The sequence below is a fragment of the Dasypus novemcinctus genome, chromosome 27 (genome assembly GCF_030445035.2).
Source record: "Dasypus novemcinctus isolate mDasNov1 chromosome 27, mDasNov1.1.hap2, whole genome shotgun sequence".
In the NCBI taxonomy this organism is placed as follows: domain Eukaryota; kingdom Metazoa; phylum Chordata; class Mammalia; order Cingulata; family Dasypodidae; genus Dasypus; species Dasypus novemcinctus.
Window position 1 is genome coordinate 13,437,909 of NC_080699.1, and position 21,759 is coordinate 13,459,667.

The 21,759-nt window shown below is 38.7% G+C and overlaps 1 protein-coding gene and 1 long non-coding RNA gene across 4 annotated transcripts in view; one reads left to right on the forward strand and one right to left on the reverse strand.

The window, feature by feature from the left end:
* Positions 1–19,009, reverse strand: part of ALKBH8 (alkB homolog 8, tRNA methyltransferase) — a 90,915-nt gene extending 71,906 nt beyond the window's left edge. The window contains exons 1-6 of one of the 3 annotated variants that reach the window (XM_058289410.1): positions 18,911–19,009; positions 12,265–12,400; positions 8,357–8,594; positions 4,705–4,836; positions 2,540–2,635; positions 633–737 (exon numbers count right to left, since the gene is read on the reverse strand). In XM_058289410.1, the coding sequence (XP_058145393.1) occupies positions 633–737; positions 2,540–2,635; positions 4,705–4,836; positions 8,357–8,594; positions 12,265–12,400; positions 18,911–18,936 (733 nt within the window). In that variant the 5' untranslated portion in view covers positions 18,937–19,009. Of the gene's footprint in view, positions 1–632; positions 738–2,539; positions 2,636–4,704; positions 4,837–8,356; positions 8,595–12,264; positions 12,401–18,670; positions 18,804–18,844 lie in introns of those variants that run through there. The other 2 variants (XM_058289411.1, XM_058289412.2) reach the window with 2 other exon arrangements.
* Positions 19,010–19,018: 9 nt separating this feature from the next.
* LOC139437748 (uncharacterized) lies at positions 19,019–20,772 on the forward strand. The gene is made up of 2 exons (XR_011647618.1): positions 19,019–19,105; positions 19,229–20,772. It is a non-coding gene; the product is annotated as an uncharacterized lncRNA (long non-coding RNA).
* The last annotated feature ends 987 nt before the right edge of the window (positions 20,773–21,759 follow it).

Genomic DNA, 21,759 nt, shown 5'->3' on the forward strand with positions numbered 1-21,759 from the left:
CCCTTTCCTCGGGGAGCTAAGAGACCAATGGAGAAGCAGATAATTATAATACGACATGATAAATGAAGAAAAACAAAAGAAAAAACCTCAACTCCTGCCATTAGTAAAATAATTTGTTTACTACAAATATCAAATGAAGTTGCTGCTAACAAATACAAGAAACCAAAATCAAAGATTTTTCACTAACATATCACCCTAGAATTATGTCTCCTAAATTTTCAAAGAGAGGAGAAAAAAGAGCAAGATCATCTAACCAAGTCCCAAACCTCTAATTACCCTTCATCCATCTGCCTGAAAATTAGTTTCTTTCCTTATGTATGCCTCATGTTTTCCCGGTAATCTTTTTCCTCTCTGTAAATAAATAAATCATTGCAATTTTTTTGTTTGTTTGTTTTCCTCCTCTCAAATAGCTACATATTTGTGTCAGTCTGTTTCCACTTTAAGATGCAAGTTCCTCAAAGGATTGAAGTGTAGATTTGTAAGGGACTAAGGTTAATGCAGGTAGTACACACAAGCAAATGACCCTAAGCAGTTAGTCTGAGCTAACAAGGAATAGTTTTGATCTCAGAGAGTTACAGAATCTACTGAGTTATGAAATATATGCCTGGGACTTTAAACAAAGAAATACTCACCATGCCCAGGTTCATACTGGTTTACGGTTAATTGATCAGGCTTCTGCTTAATGTAACCTTCCTTCAACCATTTCTCCAAAATGCTATCACAAACATCAGGAAGACCTGTAGTCAGTAAACAGAGAAGTGAATATATTAAAATATTAGCTTTGCAGGTTTTACCCAAGAATAAAAACATAGTCACTGTGATAAATATCTCATAGCTTTTAACAGTCAGCTCTATCAAAATTTTATAAAAACCTCTTTTAAGAACTTTTTTAAGTTATTTCATTGTTTCTATCAAACAAAATGTCCAATTTTGATATTCTGTAAAATAGCAATAAAATTATAAAATTTAATATGTTATATACTGGAAATTAGCCTGATCGCTTTCTTTTTTTTAGTTTAAATTATACCATTTATTTTAAATTTAATTACTTCAAATAACTTTTTTTTTAAAAACCCACACATTTCAAAGTAGAAGTTACTACTAAAGGAAATGTTATTTCATGAGGGAAGGAAAGCCTTAAATTAGACCAAAATCATAAAAATAAATAAATTTGGGAGCAAAGGTGGCTCAAGTGATTGGGTGCCTCCCCCACACACAGAAGGTCACAGGTTCGATTTCTGGAACCCCCTAAAAAAGAGAGGGAGCACAAATGTGGGGATAAATTAATTAATTCATTTTAAAAATAAATTTAACTCCAAAAAAAATTATACCAGAGAATCTCAATATATAATAAATTCCTATAAATAGACAACCCATTAGTAAAAAATTCAAAGGATAAAAAAGGAATTCACAAAGAAGGAAATAGAAATAACACTGTAGTAATCAGCAAATGACAAATTAAAAGTCTTAAAATATCATATATTGGTAGGTATGGGGGAAGGGGTTACACACTTGGTGAGAATATGCTGCTACAACTGTTTTGGGGGGCAATTTGCCAGTATCTAATAACAATTTTAAATGAACATAACCTTTGCCACAACAATTCCACATTTCCTTAAGAAACTCTTTCATAGTGTGTTTAGTCTGGTATCTAAAAGATACAGCAGCATTACTTAAAAAAGCTAAAAACCAGAAATAACCTAAATGTCTATCTGTAAGGAATTAATTGAATAAGGTAAAACGGAACATTCAGAAAATTAAAGACTATACATAAGCTCTCTAAACCATATCATGGAGGTAAAAGAGTAAGTTGCAATAGCATACATAATATGTGAATATACAACACACCCAGTATGACATAACACTATACATGCTAACAACTATGGACTTTCACAGGTGTATATATATGTGTGTGTAAACTCATTTTTTTAAAAGATCAGGGAGCTCAAGTAGTTGAGCACCTGCCTCCCACATGGGAGCTCCCGGGTTAGATTCCTGGTCCCTGAAAAAAAAAAAAGATCAGAAGGATATATCCTAAACTGTTAACAGTACTTCCTTCTGAGAAGTAGCAGAATAAGGATGGTGTAAGGATGGTGCTCAAGAGGAACTTTGGCTGTATCTCAATGTTTGAGTTTTTTACAATAAAACTGTATTACTTATTTAAAAGTTTGTAATCAACTATCTTGAAAGTTTACCGATACATGACAAATGAAACATATTGCAAGTATGATACGATTTTTTTTTTTTTTTTTTTTTTTTTTAATGTACCGGGGCTGGGGATTGAACCCAGAACTTCATTTGTGGGAAGCTGGAACTCAATTGCTGAGCCACATCAGCTCCCCTGAGTTGGTGTCCATTTGTTTTGCTTGTTGATTGTTTTGTTTTTTTTCAGGAGGCACTGGGAACTGAGCCGGGACCTCCCATACGGGAGGGTGGCGTTCAACCACTTGAGCCACATCTGCTCCCAGCAAGTATGATAAAATTTTCATACATATAATACTGTTTTCTGAACCAGCATTCATTGTTAAGTAACACTTACCTCCAATTAATGGCTTATCTCTATCTACATTATTGATGTCATAGCGGAATTCATAGCCAAAATGCTTCACTCTTCTGTGTTTTAAAGATTTCTGAACTGTAGGAAAAGAAAATAAACTATTTGGAAGAAACAGAATTAAGTTGCTTCATATATTTCAAAGTCAACATTAAGGATTAGTTTAGTAATGGTAACTTTTATTAACTGCTAAACTTCCACCTTTAATAAAATAAACTACTCTGCTTTGTACCTGCTATTCTTTCAGATCTAAAACTGTAACAGGGAAGCGGACATGGCTTTCCTGTCCATCTACCGTATGGAGGATCCAGGGTTCGATCCCCAGGGCCTCCTGACCCGTGTGGTAAGCTGGCCCACGCACAGTGCTGCCGCATGCAAAGAGAGCCGTGCCACGCAGGGGTGCCGCACGTGCAAGGAGGGTGCCCCACAAGGAGAGTCACCCCATGTGAAAAAAGCACAGCCCGCCCAGGAGTGGCGCCGCACACACCGAGAGCACACACAGCAAGATGACGCAAAAAGGAGACACAGTTTCCCAGTGCCACCAGGATAATTCAAGCAGACGCAGAAGAACACACAGCAAACGGACAGAGAGCAGACAATGGGGGGTAAGGGGAGAGAAATAAAATAAATCTTTAAAAAAATAATAATAATAAAATAAAATATAACAAACACTTAAAGAGTCTCATCCAGTCCTATAGAATGCCACTCACAGGACTGCTAATGGTCTGGAAAGAATCTGAGGCAATAACTAAGTGCATTACAGATTCCATTAAGATTCATGAGATATTTTCTTTTTTTTTTTTTATTTTTAATTTATTTCTCTCCCCTTCCCCGCCCCCCCCCCCCCCCCCCAGTTACTGCTCTCTGTCCATTCACTGTGTGTTCTTCTGTGACCACTTCTATCCTTATCAGCGGCACTGGGAATCAGTGTTTCTTTTTTTCGTTGTTGTGTCATCTCTCTGTGTGTGCGGTGCCATTCTTGGGCAGGCTGCACTTTCTTTCGTGCTAGGCAGCTCTCCTTATGGGGAGCACTCCTTGCGCGTGGGGCTCCCCTACACGGGGGACACCCCTGAGTGGCACTGCACTCTTTTGCATGCATCATCAGCACTGCATATGGGCCAGCTCAACATGAGTCAAGAAGGCCCGGGGTTTGAACCGCGGACCTCCCATGTGGTAGATGGACACCCTATCCATTGGGTCAAGTCCGCTTCCCAGATATTTTCTTTTAAAATACAAGGTTTAACTATAATATGCAAATATTTCCAGGAGACTCTTACTATATTATAATGGTATGGGACTGAATTGCTAATTCCTTATAGGAAATTTGATTTATTGTGGAAAGGACTAAGTAAGATAATATATATGAAAGAGTTTGTTAATGTTAGCTATACAAATGTAGACTAACAAATATAACTCCATTTTATTATATGAAAGAGTTTGTTAATGTTAGCTATACAAATGTAGACTAACAAATATAACTCCATTTTTGAGCTGAAAACTGATAGCCATATAAATGTTATTCACTATTAAGACTCCTAAGAATTGTTGGTATGTCTTGACTAACCTTGGATCCAGGCTACTTTCAAATAATTTTGAAGGAACGTTAAGAGTTTGTTTGTTTTTTATCCCCTCCTCCCCCCGCCCAGCCCCCTATTGTCTGATTTCTGTGTCCATTCGCTGTGTGTTCTTTGTCTGCTTGTATTCTCATTAAGCAGCTCTGGAAACCAATCCTGGAACCTTCCAGAGTGGGAAAGAGGTGATTACCCTCTTGTGCTACCTCAACTCCCTATTCTACTATGTCTTCATATTGTCTCTCCTCTGTGTCTCTTGTTGCGTCATCTTGCTACGCCAGCTCTCCACGTTGGCTCGCACTCCTGCGCAGGGCAGCTTTCCCACGTGTGGCAGCATTCCTGCTTGGGCCGGCACTCCACGTGGGCCAGCTCCCCATGTGGGCCAACTCGCCCTCACCAGGAGGCCCAGGGCATCAAACCCTGGAACTCCTGTATGGTAGACAGGAGCCCAATTGGTTGAACCACATCCGCTTCCCATGTTAAGAGTTTTATAAACCAAAGGGGAAGAAAGGAAGGAGGAACAGCGAGCTGGCATTTTGCAGACACTTATAAATATCGGAGTTTAAAAGTTTTACTTACCATTTTGGTTGTCTGTATTTTCTGTCCAATTAATACTTTCCAAAAGCAATTTTTCATCCTCAGAAGAAATACTTTCTTCCACTACTATGAGGCCTGGAGGTAAGGCTTGAAGCCCCAATTCTTTCCACTGTGCTGTAAGACAACAAATTAAAATAGTCATATACAAAACTTAAAATTCCTGTATAAGTAATTCTGTCCAATATCCATTCACCAATTCATAAAATTCCCAATCCTCACTTTCAGAAACAGAAGTTCTAAAAGGCACATGACATATCAGAAGTCTAAAAATAAAGACCAAGATTAATACTGCACATTTTGTTCACTGCAATCACCAACAGCAAATACAATATTTATTAAAGAATTCTGTTGGAACATGATTGAGTCACTTTTCAAATCTCAATAAGAAACATGATTTCTCAAAATATCTATAGTATGCCCTTCTATTAATAATTCAGATCATCTCTAAATATTTTATACAGGAATTTAAGTGTTCATTTTTGTTCTTAGGCTCTTGATACTAGCTATGGTCAAGTAAAAAACAAATGTAAAATAACATTCAACTTTTTAAAGAACTAAAGATATGATATATAAAGAATTGCTTGGCATATATAAGGAAATCCCTGTGTCCTTCAAAGTTTTAGAAGGTCTAGTTCTAGAAGGAAAAGAATAAAGAAAAAAAATTACAATTTGAAAATCAGTAAAATTCACATTTCATGTTAGGGATTAATCAAGCAGTTTTCATCTTTGAATCATTTAATAACAAAAATTCACAAAAATAATACAAATAGTGTGACATTTTGAAGTACTTTTATAAAAGAAAAAGAAAAAGATTATGTTTTTGGACTAATCCCTTCCTGTGGGTATGAGATCTTTTTCATCGGACTGCATTAGTGAAGCATAAGCCAGCTGGGGTCTCTGCCTTCTTGCTGGGTCTGATATTTATAAATGGAGACACAGAGAGAGAGGAAGACAGAAGAAGGAAGCCACCATTTTAACCCAGCCACATGACAGAAAGTACTCTGGGTTCGCTCACAGCCGAGTTCAAGGAGAGAAGTCCAGGGAGAGATGACTGATGGGCTTGGCTACAGCTGAGTTTCATGAGAAGTAGAGAGTCTGTAGACTTGCAGTCTTGCCTGACTGCCACATGTCAGGACACCAGGAGCAAACATAACTGACTCTGGTGAGAAAGCATCTCTGATGGTGCCTTGATTTAGCCATTTCATGACATTGGAACTGTAAGTTTTTACCCCAAATAAATCCCCTATATAAAAGCCAACACATCGGGAAACGGACTTTTGCCCAGTGGTTAGGGCGTCCGTCTACCATATGGGAGGTCCGCGGTTCAAACCCCGGGCCTCCTCGACCCGTGTGGAGCTGGCCATGCGCAGTGCTGATGCGCGCAAGGAGTGCCGTGCCACGCAAGGGTGTCCCCCGCGTGGGGGAGCCCCCACGCACAAGGAGTGCACCCGTGAGGAAAGCCGCCCAGCGTGAAAAGAAAGAGCAGCCTGCCCAGGAATGGCGCCGCCCACACTTCCTGTGCCGCTGATGACAACAGAAGCGGACAAAGAAACAAAAGCAGACAAAGAAACAAGACGCAACAAATAGACACCAAGAACAGACAACCAGGGGAGGGGGGGAAATTAAATAAATAAATAAATCTTTTAAAAAAATAATAATAATAAAATAAAATAAAAGGCAACACAGGTGGTGGACTTGGCCCAGTGGTTAGGGTGTCCGTCTACCACATGGGAGGTCCGCGGCTCAAACCCCAGGCCTCCTTGACCCGTGTGCAGCTGGCCCATGCGCAGTGCTGATGTGCGCAAGGAATGCGGTGCCACGCAGGGGTGTCCCCCGCGTAGGGGAGCCCCACGCACAAGGAGTGAGCCCTGTAAGGAGAGTCACCCAGGGCGAAAGAAAGTGCAGCCTGCCCAGGAATGGCACCGCACACAAGGAGAGCTGACACAACAGGATGATGCAACAAAAAGAAACACAAATTCCAGTGCCACTGACAACAACAGAAGCGGACAAAGACGACGCAGCAAATAGACACAGAAAATAGACACAGAGAACAGACAACCAGGGTGGGGGCGGGGGGAGGGAAGAGAAATAAATAAATAAATAAAAGTTTTTTTTAAAAAGCCAACACATTTCTGCACTTTGCATCAACAGCCCTTTGGCAAACTAAGACAAATAGATATCAGGTTTTATTCATCAAATTTCAGATGTATAAATATTGTGAATCATTTGATAAACATTTACCAAATGCCTATCATGTGTCAGACACAATTATTCATCTAAATTGCCAAAGAAAACCTTTAGGAAGTCTTCTTTACAGGTAATTTATATGGCAAGTAATTTATATTTAGTTTTCTTATGAAGACTGAAGCAAATACTTAGTTTAAAAAAAAAAACTAAAAATACCTTCTGCATTTGTTATACAGTGGCTATCGGCAACTCACAAATATCAAAATGTTTGTGATATAGTTCTGCTTTAGTTAAAAATAAGTTATAAAAGTAATCACAACAGTCTTAGATGTGCATCTGGCTCTAAGGTAAGATTTCCAAAAAACACACTTTATGCAGTTTCTTACAGTGTTGTTCCCTATACTGAATGGTGGGAAAATTTAGACAGCATTTTCTGATTAATATTCAGTCATTTTTCAAAACCTGATTAGAAATGTAAAATATGGAGATAATCTAGTTTTTAATCGGTAAAACTTAAGTCAGATTTAAAATTAAATACATATAGACACCAAGGAGAGAAGTATATCATCAAAAACGTATCTTTTTAAAAAAGTCTTTAAAAGTTTCCCTTTGAGTCTTACTTTACAAAAACAAACTTAGTCAAATAACACCCTCCTATCTACCTTCCCAGATACATCTAAACAGAGCTGTTTTATTGCCTATCTTGCTGGCAAATAAATAAAACAGAAGAATATTAGGTCTCTAAATCAAAATTCACCTCAACACATATAATTTCCACTGGGCAATTGACAAGATGAAAAAAACTGCTGAAGCAATTTGATAAATCAGACTATACAGCTATTACTTAAATTAATTGAATAAATTATTTAAATTTTAAATAAAATTTAAAATTCAGTTCCTTAATCACTCTAATCAGTGGCTAGGGTATTGGAAAGCATAGATGTAGACATCTCCATCATCAAGGGACGTTCTACTGAATGGTGCCACTACAAAGCTTTAAAGATCTTTGGAGGCTAAAGGCAGTCCTCTATAAATATAAAGCTTGACACATAATCTTCTGGATCACAATTAATTATTAAGTGATTAGTTGAAAGTTTCTGGGCAAACACTGTAAGATAGATTGGTGCTCAACATTAAACTTTAAAAAACACAATAAGGCAGTTGGGTTCCAAAATAAGTAATATGCATAATAAATGTATTATTGCGTTGGTGGGACCAGCTTCTTAAAGGCAGGCTATGTTGTATTCACCTCTGTACCTGCAACTACTGGTGCCTTGCCTGGCACAGACTAGGTGCTTACTGAATCTTTGTTAAATGAAAAGAGGCTACTTATCGAATTTTCTATTTTTTGAAAGGAACTGAGCCCTCTCCCCAAGTTAGCACTATGAAAAGAAAACTCACACAAAAGCCAAGGACCATTCTTAAACAGATACCCACACAATAATACCTTTTTCCACAAAATTTAGGTACAGAATGATCTTCTGTCCTAAATCATCCACTATCTCTCTTCCATTGAGGGCGACATAGGCTTTCTTGGATTCTTGCGTAGTTCTGTATCTTACAAATGCGTAGGGCTTGTTAGGTGGCATTAGGAGACAGTCCACCAGTCCACATTTCTCTAAAACTGGAAGCAGGTGGTTCCTACTCACACCGTTACCTAAACCACCATTGGCAACAACCAGGCTCTAAAAAAAAAAAGAAAGTAATGTGAGCAATTGATACATAGATATCAACCTGTTTACTGTTAAATAAGATTATATTTTTACAAAGGTGTAATTAAGAAAGAAAAAAGCTTTCTTTATGCTGGTTATTGGTTTGCTAATTTGAAACAAAACAAGTAAATTGATTTACAAATATTTGGAGACTAAAAAGTACCTCTATGTTGCAAATAATACTTATTTTTTAATAACCTATCAATAAAACATTCTTTTCTCAATGACCATAAATGCAAATTAAAAGATAACATTTTTTATTGTTCATAAATACAAATTTAACAAATTTAAAATTAAATTAAATTTCCCTTTAATTAAAGGGAAAGAGGGAGAGAGAAGAGAGGAGAGAAACAGGCAGTAATATAACACTTGCTCTGTGTCAGACGCTTGCTTTCACAGTCTCGATCCTCATTAATACAAGCTTCACAAAAATCCTATAAAGCAGTTAATATTACCCCACTTTATAGTGTAAGAAATTGAAAATCAGAAAAAGGTGGGGACCAGAAGAGTCTGGGTTTCAAGCCCATTTTTGTCATTTTCCAGAATCTACATTTTTATATAACCATTTTATAATTTTTTCCTAAGAACTTAAAAGGTTCTAAAGGTTCAAGATCAAAGAAAAATCAATTACATGTTCTATTCAACATAAAATATGAAATTTGCCTGTGTCTACATGGTTCAGTTTGCAATTAAAATTTTCCGTTTTGTAAGTTTCATGATCATTTGCAGTCTTCTGATGCCTATTGCCAATGTTTTATAGTTTCTGAACATAGTCTTAAGATCTTCAATTTATGACCTATGACTTCTAAAACCTCTGAAGTGTAACGGAAATAAACTATTTATGGCCTACTTTCATCAATTGTATCATTTATACAAGGGGTCAGCAAACTCTTTCTGAAAAGGGCCAGATAAAAAATACTTTAGGTTTTGCAAGCCATACAAGTTACTGTTTCATAATCTTGTTTGTTTTTTTAAACAACCTTTTAAAAGGCAAAACCATCCTTAGCTTACAAGTAAGATTCGGCCTGAGGGCAGTAGTTTGCCATACCCCAATTTATACTGAGCTCGAGATTAGTACATAATGTGTTAATTTCATATACACAAACTGAGAATATCTAGAACCTTGTTTAAAAAGAATGCATGTCACAGAAACAACCAAATTTCTTTGTCATTCACACTGCTTTACTCTGAGGTTTCTCTGAAAGCGCATGCAGCCAGCTGCAGTTCAAAGCTTCATCTTCAGAAAAAAAAAAGAACTTTACCTGAGAAGAGAAGAAAAACCTTCAGATTGTTCCTATACCAGATGAGCCCTGAACCCAGCAGGTATGCGGTCAACTCCCACTCTCCAGTTCGTTGGGCCTACCCTGGACAACTAATAAAATGATGATGCCAGACCAGCCCCATCCCAAAAGCAAGGAATATCTTCAACTGCAAGTAAAGCAATTCCATTCCTCTGCCCCATGATATCTATGTCCCTTCTCAGCCTGAGGTAGTCAGAATGGACATGGTCCCAAATCCTTCAAGACTGAGGACTGAGCGAAAATAAGGGGGGAGTTATCTGCTGACTAAAGCTGGTTTATTGTTATTGTAGTTATTATCTTGTGTTAACTGAATAATTTGTAACGTTGACATAAAAAATAATGAAAAAGTTAAAAAATTTTAAAAAGGATGCAGTAGAATTATTATAAAATTGCAAAATAAATAACGGTTCTGTCATGGGACAGCCATTATCTTAAATATATGCAAGTATACACAAGCATATAATAAACAAACACAATTCTATAATACATATGCACATAATAATACAATTTTATAATACTATATAAATTTAGTCTCAGATGGCTTGCCCCTGGACCTCATCCAATGAAGTTTATTAATTAAAGTACCAAAATAACGTGATTATATTCAGCCATAGTTACAAAAACATTGCCATCTTCTCAAATCTAAAGAATGGCAAAGCTTTCAAAATGTCAAGGTTCCGCTGCCAAATCTGGAAAGATAGTGAGACGTGACTCAAGGAACACTAGTGTCCACAAAGATGCTGTCAAGGCAAACCAAACAAAAATTAGTACAGTGGGGGAGGGAAGGAAGGAACTGATTTCCTATTGCATGTGTATTAATATTAAAAGGTAACAAAAAAAAGCTGCAGTATAATTAAGTGTATAGTTGTTTTATTTATAATTGTTCAGTCAAGTAGTTTTCCAGTAGTAAGAAGCATAATGTAGAGAGGTCAAAATATTTCACTTTTTTTTTTGCAGTGATCTTCCATTACCGAGAGTTTGAGGATCAAAGCTCTAGAAAAATCTCACCATGACTATAAATTTGCATGAAGGTACCTATTTTTAAAACACATCAAGAAGAGTATGTGTTCTCCCCTGGAAAGATAAGCTATAATGGAGCTCACTTTGCAAGTTTATTCTTTTCCCTTAAATATATTGTGGAGAAAAATTAATCAAAGTCTACATAAAAAGCCACTTTGGAAGCCATGAAGGTGGGATGAAGATCCTAAAGAACAGACAGACCCAATCAGAAACAAGCTTCAGAGGCAGCAGAGAAAACTTAACTCATTTCTTTTTACCACTTCTCTTGACCTCTCTGTCAGGAAAAGAAAGGAAGATAAGAACAGATGAGAGGAGGGCATGCTAGCGTAATCTATGGGATGCCTCACAGCCTCAATGGCTCTTGGCTGAAACAGTTAAGTGTGTACAAATATACTAATTCTAATCTATCATCTCATTCAATCTGTTTTACAAGAATTTAGTTTAAATTCTCCATAGCCATTAAAATTTAACTCCAAGTATGAGCCTTTTATCTGCTAAAATCAAACCTCCCCTCAACAGACTGCTAATTTCCAAGCTATGACAGAGCACAAAAGACAGCATGATACAAGAGGAGTATTGGTCTGAGAGTCAAGAAGCCTAGATTTTAATCCCAACTTTACCTTCTCAGTTGTATGTCTTTGGGCCTCAGTTAGATGATGTCTAATTTTCCTTTCTATTCTTATTCTATAATTTTATGAACCAAAACAAGTGTAATACCTTATTATCATCATGGAACATTTTAATGTGTAGTTAAGTACTGTCAAATACGTGTTCTCTTTAGAATCTAACAATCCAATGGAGCAAAAAGGTATGTAACACTATCACCTGCTTACAAATGAAGAAGTCAAGGTCACAGTTTACAGCTCATGTCCAAATAAGGTGTTAAATTGAGTTCTTCCAATTCATAGCCCAGAATTCTCAAAGTCCCTCATATATATATGATATATTTAATGGTTGTTATCAAAAATGAAAAGACTTTGTAAATAAGGTCTAATAAATGAAAAATGTTTTATAGCATATAATCAAATACCTACCTCATAGGTATTTTTAAGAAATTAAATATAATAATGACTATAATTATGCTCTGTAAACAGAAAAGAGTTGTTCATGTTATTATTATTAAGATATATCCACAACTTCCCCCATTTCAACCAACACAATCGATTGGTTGAAAGTTAGCAAGTTCCTCTCTTTTATATCTATATTTAGTATGACTGAACAATTACAGCCTTTTTCTCTGTGGAACTATTAACACATATTAATAAAATACATTAGCATGGCAATACATTTACATTCAAATGATAGTAATAGTTTTAGGTCACCTGCGTGGCATATGATACTGTTTCAATGCCTTCATGTCTCAGCAAAGTATGCCTGGCTTTAATTTGTTTCCTTAAGAACTTCTTCTCCGTTTTACTGAGTTTGTAATTACTTTGATGGTCGTTATCCATAGCAATACTGCAAAAAAAGAGTAAAAGATATCAGTCGCAAAAGCCCTGAAGAAACAATTATAATGAGGCTACTCATATATTTTAGAATCTATAAATATATCTATGTGACAATTTTTTTAATGCATAGTTTTCCATTATACCAACCAACAGAAGTGAGAACAAACAGATGCACAGGCAATAAAGGAGTATCTTAGAAAGTAACAAAGAGGTAAAAATATCTAATGGCATCTCTATGGGTTCTAAAAAATGTTCCAATGCTTTATAGCTCCATTATTTCAGTAAGCTATTTTACCCATAATGCTACATATCTCTATTTATGAAATAGTCAGTAAAACACGCCAAAGAAGATTTCACAAATATAATGTTGGGCTAAATAAGTAAAACAAAAAACCAATCACAGAATATACAGTATGATTCCATCTACATAAAGTTCAACAACATCCAAAAGTAAGCCGTATATTGTCATACATACATACATAGTAAAACCAAAAAGAAAAACAAGGAAATGATAAGCACAAAATTCAGGATAAAGGATATTTCTGTGGAGAAGAGGAAGGAATATGATATATAAGGGACATGGGAACATCAAAGGTATTAAGCTAGGGAAACGGACTTGGCCCAGTGGTCAGGGCGTCCGTCTACCACATGGGAGGTCCGTGGTTCAAACCCCGGGCCTCCTTGACCCTGTGGAGCTGGCCCATGCATAGTGCTGAGGCTCACCAGGAGTGCCCTGCCACCCAGGGGTGTCCCCCGCGTAGGGGAGCCCCACGTGCAAGGAGTGCGCCCATAAGGAGAGCCGCCCGGCGCGAAAGAAAGTGCAGCCTGCCCAGGAATGGTGCCGCCCACACTTCCCGCGCCGCTGACGACAACAGAAGCGGACAAAGAAACAAGACTCAGCAAATAGACACAGAGAACAGACAACCGGGGGAGGAGGGTGAATTAAATAAAATAAAATAAATCTTTAAAAACAAACAAACAAACAAACAAACAAAAAAGGTATTAAGCTAGATAGTAGGTATAGGTGTGTCTGTTTTATTATTTTTTAAACTGTACATGTTACGTATGCTTCATTTCAATAATTTAGAAAATAACAGAAATAGAAGCCCCACAGAATTGTTTTCACTTTATTAGAATACATAAATTAACAAATAGTTACCAAGTGATTTCCCAACGAGGCAATCTGTAACTACCTAACCAAATCAGCATCCCTACATTATGCTTTGTCACAGGAACCTATTTCATTTTGTTCACAGAATTTAACATAATTTGTGATGATTCAAATACATCTTTACTCTCCCATCAAAATGTAAACTCCCAGAAAACAGGAACACCAGTCCATTGTAGGTGCTCAATTCATAAATATATTGTTTGATTGTTTTTTTGCAGTTGGTAGTAGTTCTCCCCACCCTCCTTTTTTCTGGTCATTCGATTTTTTTTTTATTAGAAAAGTTGCAAGTTTACAAAACCATCATACATAACATATAGGATTCCTATATCACCCCACCAATAATATCTTGCATTGCTTACACGTGTGTATTTTTCCAATAAACCACCCTATTATTAACACCATGTATTAGTATTGTATATTTGTTATAGTTCATGAGAACATTTTCATATTTGTATTGTTAACCCACAGTCCATCAGCCACAGTTCACTATGTTACATGGTCCCCTGCCTTATATAATCCATCCAAAGTGTACACTCAGTGGCTCTCAATTTCATCACGGAGTTGTGCTTAAATATTTTTGAAGGGATAAATGAATGACAAATGAGTGAATATGCACATGCCTATTATGGTCTCAACATTTTCCAGTATACAACTATAAGACATAATTTATACTTTCAAAAGTTTGTAAAAATTAAAAACAAACACTACACAGGAAAGAATATAACACATCTTTATATAATTAAGTGTTAATGATACAGTCTTTAGGTGTGACAAATTAGAAACAAAAAATTAGATCGATGGTAACAGAAAGTTTGGGAAGACTTCAAAACAAAACAAAACTGAAAGAAGAGAATATAGAGTATTATGGAAGGGAAGGTGTCTAGTGAGGCAATAAAGAGCAAAAGCCAAAAACAGGAATGGACATGTCTGGCAAAGACAGTGAGGAATAAGTACAATTTTTTAGAACAGAGTGTTGCTGACCCACTCTCCACAAACCTCAATCCTTTAAAGTCAACAATTTAGAGAGCTAAATAAAATTATATTCCAAAACAGCTCACAAACAGACAAAACTCTAATTACAAATCTTTAAGTATAGAAAGGGGGAAGTCTCTTGAAAGAATAGCCAGATGCCTAGCTTATGTAGCACACAGAGTGCAAGTGATAAGAAGTAAAGCTGGTAGGGTAGGCTGCCAGAGAGCACAGCAGGGAGAGGAGACGCCACGGTCCTGCAATAATCCAGCTTGGCACGTGGAAATGCTGGCCTGACCTAAGGTGGACGCAGCAGGAAGATGAGACGCAGCACGAAGAGGAGGGAGGGGGGCTGGTCAGGTAGAATTAATAGGCCTTGATGATGACTCAGAAATTAGGGGGGAAGGTATCAAAGGTTGGAGCTGGAATGACGGAAAGACTAGTGATGCCATTTCATAACTGGACAGACAGGAAGAGCTACTCTATAAGGGAGGTCAAGTTAGATTTAGGCTGTAATGTTTGAGATACTGACCTGATAGATAGTTGCAATGTCTGGCTGGCAGCTGACAATATGAAGTGGCTCTCAGGAGAGGAATTGAAGTTAGAAAGTTTTAAGAGTCATCATTAAACAGAAGAGGATAGGTGAATGGATTTTCTAACAGGCACTAACTGTAATTATTTGTTCTATGTCTGACCCCTTCCACTAGACCATGAGCTCTTTGATGACAGGAATTAAATCAAATTTTCTTTTGTTTCCCCAGAGCTTCGTTTAGTGCTATGAGGCAGTATAACACAGTGTTTAAGAGTTCAGGTTCTAGGTTGAAATCTCAGCTCCACCACTATTAGCTGTGTGATGCTGGTGAGTTACACAACATCTCTGTGCTTCAGTTTCTTCATTTGTAAAATACAGATAATAATAATAGTGTCTACCACACAGCTTTGTTAGGATGAGTAAATGCATCTATTATTATATTACTGTTAATTTCTAGAAAAGCCAGATCAGAATGGTTTAAGAAGACAAAGAAAAGCTAAGGGGCTTCAAAGGAACTATTTTACAGCCATCCCATTCCAAGATCACTTTCTTTGGAAAACCAATTTTGCAGCATGCAATGGAGAGTGAGAGATGAGTGCAATATACAATTTTTTCTCAATATATCACATGAGCAATAATTGCAAAGTGGAAATGGGAAAGGAAAAATGCTGAATACATTTTTTTAAAAGCCTACCACTATTTTGCCAAAAGGGTGAAAAGGCAGCCAACTCAATGTGAGAAAATATTTGGAAATCACATATCCATTAAGAGTTTAATATCCAGGATATATAAAGAGATGTTACTACTCAACAATAAAAAGACAAACGATGCAATTTTAAAATGCGCAAAAGACTCGAATAGACATTTTCCCAAAGAAGAAATACAAACGGCAAAAAAACACATGAAGAAATGCTAACATCACTAATGATTAGGGAATGCAAATCAAAACTACAATGAGACATCATTTCACACCTATCAGAATGGCTGCTATTAAAAAGACAGAGAACTACAAGTGCTGGAGAGGATGTAGAGAGATAGGAACACTTCTTTACTGTTGGTAGGAATGCAGAATGGTACACCCACTGTGGAGACTGTTGGCAGTTCCTAAAGAAGTTGAATATAGACTTGCCATGTGACCCTGCAATACCACTTCTGCGTATATACCCAGAAGAACTGAGTAGTGACATGAACAGACATCTGCACACTGATGTTCATAGCAACATTATTCACGATTGTCAAAAGTTGGAAACAACCCAGGTGTCCATCAACAGATGAATGGATAAACCGTGATGTATTCACATGATGGAATATTAGACAACTTTAAGAAGGAATGAAGTCGTAAAGCGTATGACAACATGGATGAATGTTGTCCATAATGACCTGGAGGTTGTTATGTTGAATGAAGCAAGCAAGACACAAAAGTACAAATACTGTATGACTGCATTACTATAAACCAAACATATTGTGTAACATACTGTATGACTCAAAAAAAAAAATGTTAAAAAAAAAAAGCCTACCACTAAAAGTCCAGCTACCAGCAGATGGAGCCTTATAACCACATTTTTGTCATCCCCTTTTGTTTCTCCCTTGTGATAGTTTGAAACTGTCTGTACACCAATAAAATCATATTCTTGAAACTGGTCCATTCCTGTGGGTGTGAACCTATATAGGTGGGACCCTTTGATTAGATTATTTCAGTAAGGGGTGACCTAGGTAGGGTCTTAATTTAACTCTTACTGGAGTCCTTTAAAAATGGAATGAATAAGGAGACAGGAGGCTGCCGAGACATACAGGAGCTCAGAGATGAACCCACAGAAGCTGAGGAAGAGAGCCACAGACCGAGCACCCCAATGCTGAAAGCAACGGCCCGAAGGAGAGAGCAGAGACCAGCACACACTGCAATGTGTCTTGCCATGTGAAAGGAGTCCAGGGCTGCCTAGAGCAGGGGAAAGAGCATTTACCTCATGATGCCTTGATTTGGACACTTTTCTCAGTCTCAGAATTCTAAGCTTGAAGCCAATAAACCTCCATTGTAAAAGCCAGCCCATATCTGGGATATGGTCATGGCAGCTTCTAGCAAACTAAAACATCCCTCCTTCAGTCGTGCAATATGACTGCATGTGGGACAAATCCAGATAGCCCATGGAGGCTCAATTCTTCCCCAACCAATGGTTTGGAAATGTGCTACCCCAAAAGGTCTGAGTCACCTCAACAAAGAAATAAGCTGACACCAGCTGCTGAGGTCTGGAGGTTCCCCTTTCTAAAAAGGCGACTTCCCTGGTCAGGAAATTTCTACTGCCACACAAACGACTGGATGTTATTTGTCAAGTTACGGGAGTGTTTTGGAATGTTATGGGAGTAGGGTCACTATTTACTAAAATACTAGCCATGCTGAGTCCAATACAGTCATATCCAGCCTAAGCACACCCTCTGTGAGATAATGAGAGTTCAGGGATCATGCTACTTGCTTGCTGATAAGTTGAACTCAAATAAATCCTATTGAATATTGCCTTGAGTGGCAATAGTAGTATGTACATCCATGCCCTCCTCCCACAACAGAGAGCCTACCAACGGCACGATAAAACAAATGTTCCTGTGTTTGTATGCAAATTAAATTTAATAGCAAAGAATAGAACATACCAAAAAAAAGTAGCTAAATTCCTATTAAATGAGGCCTGATTATAAACTACAGCACAGGTATACAAGCAATATATAAAAATCCTAAATCACACAAGAAATTGGTAATATGGGCTGCCTCCAGGGAGGGGCAACAGGGAGAAGAGAAATGAGACTTTTCTTGTCACTTTTGAATTTAGCAGCACTACCACTTTAAAATGTAAATAATTAGGAAAAAAACCACATCATTACTTGTCATGTCATCCTGTTTTAACTCTCCGAAGAACATTACGTATTTTCTTATGATCTCATTATTTTGTTTATTCTCTGCCCCCCCCTCTAACTAGAAAGTAAGCTCCATGATTTCGTCTGTATTGTTCACCTTGTACCCACAGCACCCAAAACAGGATCTTGGACCTAGCAGCCACTGAGCAAAGGAACTCACCATCCTAACTCCTAAACCTTTCTCCTCCAGAATTGTTTTTGGCATTCTCCTCATTGTTTTAATAGAAGCCAGGTGTGTATCTCTACAGTTGCAGTTCTCACAGTGTATCCTAAGTAACTTGTTTGTGTGCTGGTCTTCACCCAGAAGGTCCCACACACTTGAGGGCAAAGACATGGGAGAAAACAGTACCTCTAAGCACTTGCAGAGTGCCGGGCAGATAGCAAGCACTTAATAGTTTGTTAAATGAAATCTGTCAGTACCAGAAGTTTGGTACTACCAGGGACCCAAAGGTCACAGTAATTAACTCAAGTAGGTACGGTAAGACTCGGAGGTGTGAGCGATCTGGCCACCACGGTGCCCTTGCTTCACTAGGTGGACGCGGGTCGCACGAGGCCCAGGAGCCCCAGACTAAGAAGCTCCAGGTTGCAACAGACCATTCCCATCCTCAAAGAAAAAGACCCGTGAGCAACCGCAGGGAACTCAGACACGTGCATCTTAAACAGTTACCGGACCCCCCCAACGCACTGACGCACTACCGCGCATGCACCGCACAGCAACCCCTTCGGGACCAGTCCTTGCCCGGCAGGGTGCTCAGCCCCACGCCGACAGGGCAGATACAGGAGCCCGGAAGAGGCTGACAAAGCAAGCGGTGACTTTCAGCTCCAGAGCGTCGGCCATGAAGTGCCACAAATCCTCGTATTCGCTCACGCTGGGTTCTCACCCAAAGTGGCTCTCACTGTCGCCAGCATCTCTACTTCAGCAGCAAAAAGCCACGGCGGATACTCACACAACGCCGCCCCTGGGCGCAGCCATGTTGGAGAAAACCGCACTACATTTCCCAGAAGTCAGCGGGGCGACGCAGTGTTCCCACAACCCCCTTCGCCTCCCGGAGTCCCTTTTAGACCCCTTGGTGACCAAGAGTCTTTGTCCTGCTTTATTTTACGGTGGTAATATGGTTGCTTTATTGAAAGAAATATCAATGGTAGGGAGTTCGGCATATTTTTATCGGTAGCTCCCCAAATGGACAAAGTCAAACAGGCCTGTCTTTTCCATCAGCCTTGGTCGCGCAGTAATTGTCCGCCTTGGGCTCTTCGTGTATCTTTAGAGACGGGAGAGGACGCTGGAGTCGGAGGGATGACTTCACTGGGAGGGAGGTGAATATGCTTGAGTGTGACCGCGAATGGCGACTGCCACCGAGTCATAGGTAAATACGTGGAAGAATGTTGAGGTAGGTGGGACAAGAGAAGTGGGCTGCTGCCCGATTATGGAAGACCCAAAGTCGATCAATTCCGGCAGCCTAAGTACGTCCATGGAGAATTAGAGAAATGAGAATTTCTGGTGGAAGGTGGGAGGAGAAACTAAAAGTAAGAAAACTGTCTAGAAGGCTATTGCGGTGGTAAAGTAAAAAGTAATGAAATGTTAACTAGGGCTCGCCATCGGCAGAGAGAAAGGAAAAAGATTTGATGACAAATTGGAAATGAAAACACGGAAGAGGATGATGATTAGCGATTGTTCGTGCTCCAGTGTTATTCGTGTGATATAAATGCGTTGTCATCCTATCTGCATTAGATTATTAGCTTTGTGAGTGCAAGGAAGGGAACTTGGGGTGGGGGGGTTGGGGCTCCCTATAATGCTGATACAGTGACCACACACATAAACACATGTGCACGCTCATAAAAGTTAAGGCTGGTTGGCCAGGAAAATTTGCAGTGTCTAGAGAATTGTTAAAAGGAGGAATGAATTATTTGTGTGGAGAATAAGTTAGAAAGATCAAAAGATTGGAGGCCAATTAGGCAGCCATTGCAATAGTCCAAGAAAGGGAGGATAGGGACAAAGCTGAATAACAAAAGCGAAGGGGCGAGCAAACTGGAAAGCTGGAATCAACCAGACATGGGACCCTACTGAAAGAGGATGAGGGGAAACATGATTTCCCCCTTTGTAGTCTTTGTACAGTACTGTATGCTTTCAGACACAGGCCATTCCAATAGAAATTTCTGCAGTGATGGAATTCTGAGCTGTCCAATATGATAGCAAATAGCCACAGGCCATTGAGCATTTGAAATGTGGCTGTGAAACTGAGAAACCAATTTGAATTTTTAAAATTTTATTTAGTATTAATTAAATCTATGTAGTCACACATGGCTAGGGGCTGTCAAATTGGATAGCATTGTAAAATATTATCAGTTATCTTCGGTTTATCAAATCCATTACTTTATCTAGGTATCTACCCTAAATGAAGATGGTGAAGCCTTTTAAATTTTTCACCTAGTTTTTTTTTTTTTTAACTCTGAATTTCTTAGATTCCATAAAAATACTCTTTCCTAGTTCTCATTACACATTTTGATGACTTGTTTTCAATCTTTGTCACTAGTTTCCCTCTTTCTGGCTACAAACACACACCCGGAATACCTCATGTTTTCTGGTTGAGCCTTTTCTTACTCTACAGGCTCTTTGACTGCCCCCCAGAATTTTAAAGAGGTTTGTGAATCATTCCCTAATTGTCTATACTTTAATCCTGCCCTCCCTTTAGGTGGCAGTTTGGTTTAGTGGAAGGAATATGGACACTGGAGTGTGACTTGAAGTAGAAACTACAAAACAGCCTTTACCTTTGGGATTGATGTGATAATTAAATGTAATACCACACATAAAGTTGCTGATAAATGGTTATTTATTCCTTCTCTTCTGCCCTTGAGGTACAGAACCAAATTTCCAATAACTTGATGCCCCTTTCCGCCTCTGTATCCTTAGAAAAAGGTGGATCCATACATATTCCATAGCAGTGTTCCAGAAACGAGGTCTAGAAGGGACCTTTCATTTAGAACTGCTTTTAGCTGCAAATAAGTGGGTTGATTGCTTAAACAGTTATTTTTCCTCAAATAACAAACCATCCATACAAAGGCAGTTGCTGGCATTGGTTCAGCTACTCAGAAATGTCAAGAACCCAGGCACTTTTTATTCTATTTCCATCTGTTCTATTCCTGTCTCCCAGCTTCTGGTGGTTGTCATGTCAGCAACCCTGGGTGTTCCTTGGCTTCTAACTGCATCACTCCACCACTCCCATCTCCACCTCCATCTTCACATGGCCTTCTTATAAGGCCAGTAGTCTTGAATTTTGGGCCCACTCTACTCAGGATACCCTCACCTTCATTTGATTACATCTGCAAAGATCCTATTTCCAAAAAGGTTCATATTCGCAAGTTAGGACTTGAACATATCTTTTGAGGGGACACAGTTCAACCCATTCTATTTGGTTTTTTTACTTTTTAGCTTGTTCTTTTTGCCTCATGGTTTCAAGGTAACTGCCAGAGGGAAGCGGACTTGGCTAAAAGATAGGGCGTCTGCCTACCACATGGGAGGTCTGTGGTTCAAACCCCCAGTCTCCTTGACCCGTGTGGAGCTGGCCCATGCGCAGTGCTGATGCACACAAGGAGTGCCCTGCCACGCAGGGGTGTCCCTTGCATACAGGACCCCCACGCTCAAGGAGTGCGCCCCGTAAGGAGAGCCACCCAGTGCGACAGAAAGTGCAGCCTGCCCAGGAATGGCACCGTACACATGGAGAGCTGATGCAACAAGATGATGCAACAAAAAGAAACACAGATTCCTGGTACTGCTGATAAGGATAGAAGCAGTCACAGA